This window comes from Lampris incognitus, chromosome 4, assembly GCF_029633865.1.
Source record: "Lampris incognitus isolate fLamInc1 chromosome 4, fLamInc1.hap2, whole genome shotgun sequence".
Taxonomy (NCBI): domain Eukaryota; kingdom Metazoa; phylum Chordata; class Actinopteri; order Lampriformes; family Lampridae; genus Lampris; species Lampris incognitus.
The window spans coordinates 57403998-57416483 of record NC_079214.1 but is presented as its reverse complement, the minus strand read 5'-3'; the positions used below and the strand labels follow the sequence as shown (position 1 = coordinate 57416483).

The following is a 12486-nucleotide window of genomic DNA, read 5'->3' as shown; positions in this document are numbered from 1 at the left end:
TTTTTACAAATTCTCCATAAAAAATAGATTTCTGTACAAAAACGTTTTTTTTATTCTTTTGCACCTACTTCAAGTTCAGCAGCACGTGATGGTGAGAGGTGACGGTGATGATGGTAATGACACGGTGACCAAACCACAGATGACAAACGGCAACTCGGGGAAACACAACTCTTCACTGGGATCGGCCATCTTAACGCCTCGACGTGTCACGCGAGACGACGCCCATCTGGCCGACGCTGACTTCAACACGGTGCTGCCGCGACACGTGTTGAGAACAACACGGGCACGCGGGGGTCCCACACTGCACTCACTAATTTGCTGAAAATGGGCAGATCCCCCTTTTAAGTGTGCGCTGATAAATGAAGCGCGGCTGCTGTCAACTCGGTTTCAACTCAGACAACCCCCAGCGGTGACCTCCTTTAAATTCAAATGCTGAAACTGTTTGGCATGCGGAGCTTGTCCCATCCGGCCTATTAAGGAGCGACTGGAAATGAATGTTGTCATTAGCGAATGAATTGCAGTTTCTCATTGTTTTAGAGGTGTAAAATTGAAGGTGAATTGATTGCAGGCTAAATGTGGAATGTGCGTGACGTGTGCGTATGTTTATGCATACAGACAAAACTGCAGACTACACCAAATGCATGCAGACGCTTCCATCGTGTGTGTGTGTGTGTGTGTGTGTGTGTGTGTGTGTGTGTGTCTCTCTCTCTCTCTCTCACACACACACACACACACACACAAGGCCGTGATTCCCCCCCCCCCCCATATCTGGCATTAAAATTCCAGTGTAGATGGAAAATGTGTCCAGATTGTGTTTAGAGATAGAGAACTGAACCACTTATGACTGCCGGTCCATATCCAACGAAATATAATCTGATTGTACCAACATGACTTTCCACTTCTTGGGGGACATTATATTCTGACCCGTGTTTAAATCCCGATTTCTGGTAACCAGTCTAGCCACCATTTAGATCTAATTTCTATCTGCATTAGGATTTTAATGCCTTCCGGAAAAAGAAAAAGAAAACAGCAAGCATGAAAAACCCAAAACTTGTGAATGTGAAATTGTGTAACATCACCGTGGACCACTATGACACAGGATTTTAGTTAGCTGTAAAACATCCAACCCACCATGCCCGTTTGTTCAAAACATGATCTCTAACATGTCATTTTCTGGTGAAGAAACTGACAAACGAAGGAACTTCTCCATTGCTGTCAGAAGACATGGTGGATGAAACAGAAACAATGTTTTGAATTCTGGGTGTTTTGTCTAAGCAGCCATCTGCAGCCCCATTGTTTCAATGGCGAACGCAAAATAATACGCTTTTATTAAAAGTGTCAAGAAAAATAAAGTATGGATATCAAGGTCAAGGTGTACCTTTGAAAAGGACCTGTCATTTTTATTACAATGACTGATCTTTTATTTCCACATTTTCAATGAGAAGTCAAACCAAAAGCTAGTACAATGGATCTAAAAGGGCTGGAGGCCGGGGGGGGGGGGTCACAGTGAATAGTACAGACCCAGTCAATACTTGCAGCTCCACCCAGAAAATGTCTTTTCTATTAAGTTTCGCTGTACTAGTAAGCTAGCTAGTAAGCTAATGTGAAATGGCCCTCAGATATCCATCCATCCATTATCCAAACCGCTTATCCTGCTCTCAGGGTCACGGGGATGCTGGAGCCTATCCCAGCAGTCATTGGGCAGCAGGCGGGGAGACACCCTGGACAGGCCACCAGACCATCACAGCCCCAGCCCCCCCCCACCCCCCCCCACCCCACACACACACACACACATTCACAGGGACAATTTAGTATGGCCGATTCACCTGACCTACATGTCTTTGGACTGTGGGACGAAACCGGAGCACCTGGAGGAAACCCACGCAGACACGGGGAGACATGCAAACTCCATACAGAGGACGACCCCAAGGTTGGACTACCCCAAGGCTCGAACCCAGGACCTTCTTGCTGTGAGGTGACCACGCTAACCACTTTGCCACCGTGCCGCCCCATATACAGTGCATCTGGAAAGTATTCAAACCCCTTCACTTTCCCCACATTTTGTTATGTTACAGCCTTATTCCAAAATGGATTAAATTCATTTTTTTCTCATCAATCTACACACAATACCCCATAATGACAAAGTGAAAAAGGTTTTGTAGAAATTTTTGCAAATTTATTAAAAATAAAAAACTGAAATATTGCATGTACATAAGTAGTCACACCCTTTGCTATGACACTCAAAATTGAGCTCAGGTTCATCCTGTTTCCACTGATCATCCTTGAGACGTTTCTACATCTTGATTGGAGTCCACATGTAGTAAATTCAATTGATTGGACATGATTTGGAAAGGCACACACCTGTCTATATAAGGTCCAACTGTTGACAGTGCATGTCAAAGCAGAAACCAAGCCATGAAGTCAAAGGAATTGTCTGTGGACCTCCGAGACAGGATTGTATTGAGGCACAGATCTGGGGAAGGGTACAAAAAATGTCTACAGCTTTGAAGGTCCCAAAGAGCATAGTGGTCTCCATCATTCGTAAATGGAATAAGTTTGGATCCACCAGCATTCTTCCTAGAGCTGGCCGCCCAGCCAAACTGAGCAATCGGGGGAGAAGGGCCTTGGTCAGGGAGGTGATCAAGAACCCGATGGTCACTCTGACAGAGCTCCAGCGCTCCTCTGTGGAGATGGGAGAACCTTCCAGAAGGACAGCCATCTCTGCAGCACTCCACCAATCAGGTCTTTATGGTAGAGTGGCCAGACGGAAGCCTCTGCTCAGTAAAAGGCACATGACAGCCTGCTTGGAGTTTGCCAGAAAGCACCTAAAGGACTCTCAGACCATGAGAAACAAGATTCTCTGGTCTGATGAAACCAAGATTGAACTCTTTGGCCTGAATGCCAAACGTCACGTCTGGAGGAAACCAGGCACCTCTCATCACCTTGCTAATACCATCCCTACGGTGAAGCATGGTGGTGGCAGCATCAGGCTGTGGGGATGTTTTTCAGTGGCAGGAACTGAGACTAGTCAGGATCGAGGGAAAGATGAATGGAGCAAAGTACAGAGAGATCCTTGATGAAAACCTGCTCCAGAGCGCTCAGGACCTCAGACTGGGGCGAAGGTTTACCTTGCAACACAACAATGACCCTAAGCACACAGCCAAGACAACGAAGGACTGGCTTCGGGACAAGCCTGTGAATGTCCTTGAGTGGCCCAGCCAGAGCCCAGACTTGAACCCCATTGAACATCTCTGGAAAGACCTGAAAATAGCTGTGCAGCGACGCTCCCCATCTGACCTTACAGAGCTCAAGAGGATCTGCAGAGAAGAATGGGAGAAATACCCCAAATATAGGTGTGCCAAGCTTGTAGCTTCATACCCAAGAAGACTTGAGGCTGTAATCGCTGCCAAGGGTGCCTCAACCAAGTACTGAGTAAAAGGTGTGAATACTTATGTACATGCAATATTTCAGTTTTTTATTTTTAATAAATTTGCAAAAATTTCTACAAAACCTCTTTCACTTTGTCATTGTGGGGTATTGTATGTAGATTGATGCGAAAAAAAGGAATTTAATCCATTTTGGAATAAGGCTGTAACATAACAAAATGTGGGGAACGTGAAGGGGTGTGAATACTTTCCGGATGCACTGTATGTCTTCATTCTATGTAAATCACAAAACCAAAGGAGACACTGCACATTCATGGCTTCAGTCCATATATTTTCTAAACAGTGTATTAAAACACCATCATTTTCACCAAAAATGTCTGCATCAGGAACACACAAAAATTTTTTTTAAAAAAAATCCTTGGGTTGTGTCTATAGAGAAGAGGAGACAAGCTGACGTGAGTGCCTTCAATCAAATCTTAAAAATAATTTCACCGTCTGTGTTGATCAGGCCTCTCTTTGCAGAGAACACACGAAGACCTTTACACATGAACCTGATGAAGACTTGTTGTTTTGGAGGGAAAAAATGGTATTTCATTACTTTGAGTAAATTTAGAATGAAATTCAGGGCCAAGGTTATGGAAGAACTTCTCATTATTTTTAGTTGTGTTATGCGGTGGCTGACAACCCCCCCCCCAAAAAAAATAGTTGCGTACTCAGTCTCAGCAGTTTAATGGAGATTACCGAGACGCACAACAGCCTCTTCATCGGGGCCTGTGGGTTCGACTTCTGGAAAGTAAATATGGAAAACCATCTCCCAGAGAAAAGCACTACTCTAGCATACTACTGTAATCACAAACGGCCGTGTCAGAAAAAATCCATTAACCCCCCCCCCCCCCCGTACGTCCCTTCTCTCCTACCCTATACCTAGTATAGAGGTGTGCATCGTGCAGGTCGCAGGTCTGATAGTAATGATGGTGTTTACGTCAGTGTCTGTAAAAGCAGCTAGTGACATGTGAACTGTAAAGTGGGAAGGGCAACGTCAACCCACCGAGACGCTCTGGTGCACTGAGGTCTTGCTGTCAATTTTCTCTGCGCCAAGGGCTGGGAAAAGTGAATTCAGCCTGGTGTCAGGGTGCCACAGGTTTGTGTGTTTGTCTGAAGTTGTTGTACCTTACACTGTTGTATTCCGACTGTGACGCCGCCGCACTTCATGAGACTGACAATAATATACTTTCATTATGTTCCCTGGCGTTTTCCCGTTGTCTGATGACATGTCACCTGAGATGTAACAGCCAGGACAGGAAGTGCTTCATCTGAAACTAAACCGCCGGAAATATGAGTGGACAAAACAAAACTGCAATTCATTGGCTTATCGACTGTCACCTTGTTCTACATTGGCTGGATTTAAAATCTTCTCATGACATAAAGTCACTATTTAAACGTCTGTAGTAATGCATCGAACCCCGGCCCACAAAATAAATCTGCTCCATCGATCTTTCCTCAGTTTCCCCACATGACCTTCAGGTACCGACTGCCTGAAACATGACTGAGACTACTTACCACATTAACTGCTCCATGAAAACAGGTGTGTGTGTGTGCGACTGGCTGAGGGTATCAATCCATGTCAGGGAGTTGAGCTGTGACCGTACACTCAGACTGATGGTAAATGGAAAAGAGAATTCATCTTGCCAACAGAACTCATGCAGATGAGGGGGAATGAGTCATTTGAACGGAAACCTTTTTGTCAGAGTCCCTGTGCCGGAGCTGTGAAAGAGAACATGGGTGGTGTGGAGAAAAGGGGGAAGAGCACGTTGAAAGCAGTTACAGCTGTGACCAAAACCAAGCGCAGCATCTTTTGTACAAATAAAAATAACAAAAACAAAAAAAATTCGAGCTCACTGCAAGAAATAACAAGGTTGGCAAAGGGATTTTCAGCAAGAGTTTTGGATTATCTTAAATTACCTGTCAGTCCGGCGACGATTCAATGTAAAATTAATAAACGGGACAAATCTGACTGCAGGTCGGCATCTGCCCTAGCTTGTTGGTTTTTTTGCAGTGAGGTCCAGCATCGATAAGAGGGATGTAACTTGCTTTCTGCACACGAGGTATTTCTCAAAAGGACAGAGGAAGGGAGGGACGGCATCGTCCCTTTGTCAAAATGCCCACTTCTCACCAAGATCGCAAAAAATACTGTCTGCTCTTTAAAAAAGGTGAGTCGAAATAGCACGAGAGACTATTGGGGAGCAACACGAGTGCTGCCCCTAATTCCACAGACAACGTGTTGAAAGCATGTGGACAGACCCATCACAGCACCTACGCAGAACGTGTCAAACCATGACGAGATAATGTGTGCAGACAGGGACAGCTTGGTGTTCTTTGTGCTACTTCTAAAACAACTTTTTGAAAGAGTCCCTTAACGGGGGAAACAGTCACACGGTGTGTCTGAAAGCCCACACTGGTTTCCAACATATAAAAAGCCCAGTCAGGCGTCCCTACAGACACAACTGGCCGTGTCTGCAGGTGGGAAGCCGGATGTGAGTATGTGTCCTGGTCGCTGCACTAGCGCCTCCTCTGGTTGGTCGGGGTGCCTGTTTGGGGGGGACGGGGAACCTCCCACGCGCTATGTCCCCCTGGTGAAACTCCTCACTGTCAGGTGAAAAGAAGCAACTGGCGACTCCACATATATCGTAGGAGGCATGTGGTAGTCTGCAGCCCTCCCCAGATCAGCAGAGGGGGTGGAGCTGCAACAGGGACGGCTCCTGAAGAGTGGGGTAATTGGCCAAGTACATAAAATTGGGGAGAAAAAGCCCCCCCCCCCCCAAAGCCCTGTATCAAGTCAGCACTAAGAGAAAATGAGCCTTCATGGTTTGAGTTCATAGTTTGAGTGGAATTTTCCAGTATACCAATATGTACCATTCAGGATTTAGTGAGCATTAACAGTTAAGTATCTTACACCATTTTTTGGGGGGGGGGTCCCCCCCCCTTTTTCTCCCCAACTGTATCTGGCCAATCACCCTACTCTTCCGAGCCATCCCGGTCGCTGCTCCACCCCCTCTGCCGATCCGGGGGAATACCACATGCCTCCTCTGATACATGTGGAGTTGCCAGCCTCCTCTTTTCACCTGACAGTGAGGAGTTTCACCAGGGGGATGTAGTGCGTGGGAAGATCACGCTATTTCCCCCAGTTCCCCCTCCCCCCCGAACCGGCGCCCTGGCCGACCAGAGGAGGCACTAGTGCAGCGGCCAGGACACATCCCCACACCCGGCTTCCCACCCGCAGACATGACCAATTGTGTCTGTAGGGACGCCCGACCAAGCCGGAGGTAACACGGATCTTACACCATCTTTAAATGTTACTCCAAATTTACAGTAGAGTGGATTAGAAGATCATGTGGCAACGTGACTCTGATCAGAATGAGTATGAAGGGGGCGATATACCGCCTATATGAACTGGGGCGTTTCAATGTGTTTTCCTGCTTGTCCTATACAGTAGAAATCCTGTTGGTAGTATGCAGTATGAGCTTTCAAACACACTGTTTATAAAACATAATTTTTTTTTTAAAAAAACTACAGGAACTGCTTCCACCTCCATCACGTGACACAAGAAGCTCAGAGGTCCATGGGAAAGCTTATCCCAACTTTGTGGTCGTCGGCATGTTGTGATGGCAACAAAACAAACATGATTTCCAGTTACAATGGTGTAGCGTGTGATCACACCGTCCATTAAGGTATGCGAAATAATATATGTGTGTATGTACAAACTCTCCATAACCCTGTATTTAGTCAATTGTCATCTTTTTAAAGATATAAGTTTTGAATAAAAATTCTCTCTTTTTGTATAACTTTTTTTTCCAAACCCATTTCAGACCCAAAATGATTCATTTTTTTCACAACCCATTCAGAAAAACACACTAGTGCAAAATTTGTGCGGTTTAAGAGTTTATATAAAGTTTATATAGTGGGGTCCCCAGCAGCAGCAGTTTGGGAAGTCCCATAGGGCCACTGGGTTTTCAGCATATTGTCTATTCATCATTATCTTCACTGAAGAAAAATGCTGGAAAAGACAAGAAGTTTGCCTCCGTTTCCATAACAACTGGTCCTTGTTTGTCTGTTTCAGTATCACTGACAGGGATGTCTGTCGGCTTATTTGTCTGTTTAATTTTCTGTCAGTCTTCCAGTTGGTCTGTTAATCCATACATCTTGATTGCTTTTGTGGCAGGTCAATATAGAAAAAAAAATGCAGTTGCAGGAGGAAAATACATCCTGGATTTGGCCACAGCTGATAGCAGCAGTCCACCGTCCTGACAACATATTGGCTCCAGGCATCCACTGGCTCTGCCACCTGGTGCAAAATCCTGACTTGTCCCCGACTCAGAGTCAGTTCTCAGATTCTTTGAACCAGTTAGTGCAGGTATCTGTAAACCAGTCCAGCACCCAGGCCAGGATTTCTGATTCAGCCTAGAATATAACATCTAGCGCACAACCGGTTTCAAGTGTTTAGTACTTTGACGTAACATCTGATACTACTTGAGAATGTCCAAACTAGAACTAGTCCAAGCCAGTTTAGAGGTTTTAGTGCTAGACAAGGACCAAATGGTATTCTGAAAGTACTTCACTTTGGTATGTTTTAGTCTACTCAGGTGCCAGATAGGTAAGGTGTTGTCACACCTAACGGTACAATGAGTGATGGGAAGCTTAAACCCATCACTTTGGTCTGACTACCGCAAAGTCAGTGTAGTATAGTGATGCGATTGATAAGCTAGTAGAGTCTATCAGTTGTCTTCATGTACGGTAGCAAACCGCCTAACCCATCCAATACACCGAGCAGATTAAAACAAACTTTTTTTTTTGCATCCACTACCTGACCCATTGTTTCTAGTACTAGTTCATTATGTTTAGAACTAGGCGAATACTTCAGCGCTAGTGTCGAACATCTGGCATGAATTTAGTGCTAGATTAAAGTGTCTAGTACTTTATCAGAATATTAACTGCTCATGCAGCAGTGTTTATGGTCAGGATCAAATTCCATTAAATCAGACTGGATTCTGTAAATCTACCTGTCATCCAGTCCAGTTAAGTCTAGTCCAATCAAGTCCCGTTTTATTGTTGTCTAGTTGGATGTTTTGGTCCAGCACCAACAACGACTGCTGTGTTGACAGACAGCAGATGCCCACTTGCTATGCTATTGTGTTTAGGGGGACCACTGGGATACTCTTATGAGTGTAGGAAGAAGAGGGGCAACTGACTGGTCCATGCACTTCGCTTGAGGGTCTAGCTCATGTCCAGCTGGTAATAGGACAATTTAGTTGGGCTATACAATGCAAACACCAGGCTTTGGTGCACGGGAGTTGGAGTGGACTACACCATTACTCAAGATGTTGTGGAGGGTGTTCTAGGCTACGCCAGTGTGCAGACAGCATTGGCTAAACCAAGCACTTTCCATGAAGATAGTTGGGTCACACTGATCTGAGCTCTGGTCCCCTGAACAATAAATCACTGTCTTTTGTTTTGTGGGTTTAAGATCTATTTCACTTTTTCCAGCTGTTGGGAAATAGCATTGTTGGTTGAAGTTGGAGGCGTTACAAAGCTATACTACTACTGCAGGCTATGCTTACGATGGACCAGCACTCTAGCACTGTGCATGCTAAAGGTGACGAGACCAATTCACCTGCATGTTCCTTTTGTTCTGTTTGGCTAAACCACATTGCAGACCTTAACAGGTAAGATGAACTATACCATTGTTCGTGTCGTGGCAGAGTTGTTGGGCTATACCACAGTGCAGACTGTGTTAAGTGTGGTATCAAATCGAACTGCCTTAGCCTCAGTTGGCTTCATGTTGGTGTCGTACATGGGGTTCTCAAATGATGCCTGGCCATTGGAACTCTCATGGCCCACATAGCCATTAAACTGGACCTTGGGACGTGCTCTGCAACACAAACACAAAAGACACAAATGGTATTATCGAAAGATACAGCAAGAGACCTAATAGGAGACAGACAAACAGAGAGAGATAGATGGAGAATAGAAAATCTGGCACAACTATTACATAAAAACTTGCAATTGTTAAGCAACACCAAAAAAACCACCGAACAGTCACATCAATTTTTTATTTTTTGGGGGATTTTTTTTAACCTCCTTTTCCCCCACCAACTGTACTTGGCCAATTACCCAACTCTTTTGAGCTGTCCCGGTCGCTGCCCCACCCCCTCTGCCGATGCGGGGAGGTCTGCAGACTTCCACATGCCTCCTCTGATACATGGGGAGTCGCCAGCTGCTTCTTTTCACCTGACAGTGAGGAGTTTCGCCAGGGGGACATAGAACGTGGGAGGGTCACGCTATTCCCCCCCAGTCCCCCCCCCCCCAAACAGGTGCCCCGACCGACCAGAGGAGGCGCCAGTGCAGCGACCAGGACACATACCCACATCCGACTTCCCATCTGCAGACATGGCCAATTGTGTCTGTAGGGACGTCCAACCAAGCCAGAGGTAACACGGGGATTTGAACACATGAAATTTTTGATCAGTGGCTTAAACATCTACTACTTAAATTTTAAAGATACTTAATCAACTCTCCCAAGGCCATGGGCCATGTATTGCAAAAGGACGCAGGTCAGTCTTAGTACAGAAACTATGGGCACCATTACCTAGGAAGCAGCTAGAGTGAATAGGGATGGTAATGAAAGTTAAGTTTGCAAATGCTATGTATTATTTACACATTTAGGCTTTGTGTTTTGCATTTTACTAATGCTAGTGGTCCATCAAAACAAGAACCTTCCCGCTGACAACCTTATTTAAAGAAAAAAAAATAGTGTGTGTGTAGTCTAATGATGTGTGCCGCTGCTCATTAAGTCTATGAATGTTCTCATTCATCCAGGTCATGGTTATCCAAAGGAGTTGAATCAAGTGCAACTGGACTTGGTATATATCCGTGAAGACGTTTCACCTCTCATCCAAGAGGCTTCCTCAGTTCGTGCTGCTCATTAAGGTGTACATTAAGTAAACAGCCAGCCAGTATGCACATGGACTAATGGACTACCACTCAGCTAAATAACTGGAGCAAATCATTCTTGCAATGCCAGATGAGTCCATCTGCTGCCCTCTACATGCTCATTCAACATAAGTTTATGGTAAAAACACTGGGGATGGGGGTTGGGTGGGGGTGCAAAGGAGACATATGAGACCAAATATAATCATGGGCCATATGTGAATAAAATGTCTCTAGTTTTTCTTTCTTGGTCATAAATTAAATAATCACATTATTTGTGATCTAGTTCACTATTTAACTTGTTTTTGGTTGGACAGTTGTAAACTAATTTACAAATTTTTTTTTTCTTCCCAATTTGGCAAGTCCAATTCCCTCTTCTGAGATGCAGGACCCCTACGGTAGACTTCCACCTGTGTCTTCTGACATACACGGAGCCACCCGGCTGCTTCTTTTCCCCTGCAGGTGGGAATCGAGGGAAATGTAAAGCATTTGGAGGCTCAGGCTATTTTCCCCAGGTGGGGGCTATTTCCCCGGGTGGGGCTATTTCCAGAGGTGGTGGAGTGCCACTAGTTGCAATGATAAGACAGAAGACAGACCCCTCTGACTCTCCTCCCACGAACGCTGCCAACTGAACTCCTTGCATTCAAACTGAGAATCCCTGTGTTGGGACGTTAGCTTAATAGTCTGCAGTCCCACCCGAGCACCTCTTAAAATGTCCTTTCTAACTTTTTGGTGATGGCCGAGCAACTTTATTAGTCTTTGACAGTCATACATAATGGATGATGTATGAATTATTGAGGAGGCTGATAACAAAACTAAATTTTTGTACAATCCAAGGACAAAAAAAAAACAAAAAAAAACAGAATCCTTGGTATGCCATTGCAACTGTAATTTGGGCAGAAAAAAACCTTTTATCAGTATGTATTGTTATCAACACACTGTCTTGACCACATTCGATTGGCATTATATGCGCCTTTAGAGATTGGATTGTTATCTAATCGCTTAAACCACCTTGGGAGTTGATTTGAGGTACCTCATTGGTGTAAGTTGGCCAAGTGTAAATGGATTTGTTTCTGCAAGTCACACACATCTGTTCTTTTCTAATCCCAAAACATTATCTCCCCAACAATCAGTGGAAGATGTGATTCTCTACAGGTCTTCCTTGCGAAGGTGGTCAATCCGTCTCATGAAAACAGGTTGCAGCTGCTGGAAGATAAAGTTAGACGTGATGATGATGTGTCTGGAGGTTGGTTACCCAGTAACTGGAGGCGCCAAGCGCTATCCTTTCCAGCCAATCTTAACTCCGCGCAGCATCCAAATTGTTCTTTTAATATATGTTGGATACACTATGGTGTACACACTATATAAAATAGCTGTTTTTCCCTGCTGCCCTCCATACTGTGATAACCACCAGAGCTGGGTTCTCCCTTCGGCTTGCAAAAGATGCGAAGACCACTTTGGTAGCACCTATTTCTCCACACAAACCATAGGTGCCTGCAGTCAAACGCACTGTATATACATTAATTTAGTTGATATTTTACATTTTCAGTCATCTGCCTGCTCCTGTTTTCAATTGGGATGGTATTTTTTTGGCAAATAAAAATTGCTTTGTGCTTGATATATTGAAATGGGTTTTGTGTGTACTTTTGGGTAAAAATTGTGTGTGTGAACATTTGGAGACTTAACGGGGTGAAAGTGTTTCTTGCATAATTCTTGTTTGTGCTATATGAGATAGAATTCTGCATGTGCCACTGGCAAAAGTTAAAGACTTGACCGGAAAAATGGTTTAAATAATATGTGGGAAGTTCAACTGGTTTTCTATCTGGCAAATGGAGAAGCATTTTAATTACAGTTGTAAAGGCAATTTGGATAAAATAATTCACAAATACAATCTGCATAGGTCACGTAATATACCAAGTGTAAATAGGGCCTCATTGCCAGACCTACTCAAAAATAACAATTAACGTGCCTTGTTAACCTTAAAAAAAAAGTTGTCTGTTTTTGCATTTTTAATGCCTGCCGTTTCGAATACGACCAGGTGGCAGTGGAATGCACCGCAGAGTGGCAAGTCTTTGAAAAGTGGGTTTTCATGTTTAAATTACTGGACTGTGTGGTA

The 12486-nt window shown here is 44.5% G+C and overlaps 1 protein-coding gene across 1 annotated transcript in view; it reads right to left on the bottom strand.

The window, feature by feature from the left end:
* Positions 1–9152: 9152 nt before the first annotated feature.
* The window catches only part of LOC130112084 (CUB and sushi domain-containing protein 1-like), a 729421-nt gene continuing 726087 nt past the window's right edge, over positions 9153–12486 (bottom strand). Inside the window, exon 75 of the mRNA XM_056279382.1 lies at positions 9153–9312. Within this exon, the coding sequence (XP_056135357.1) occupies positions 9153–9312 (160 nt within the window). The remainder of the gene's footprint in view (positions 9313–12486) is intronic.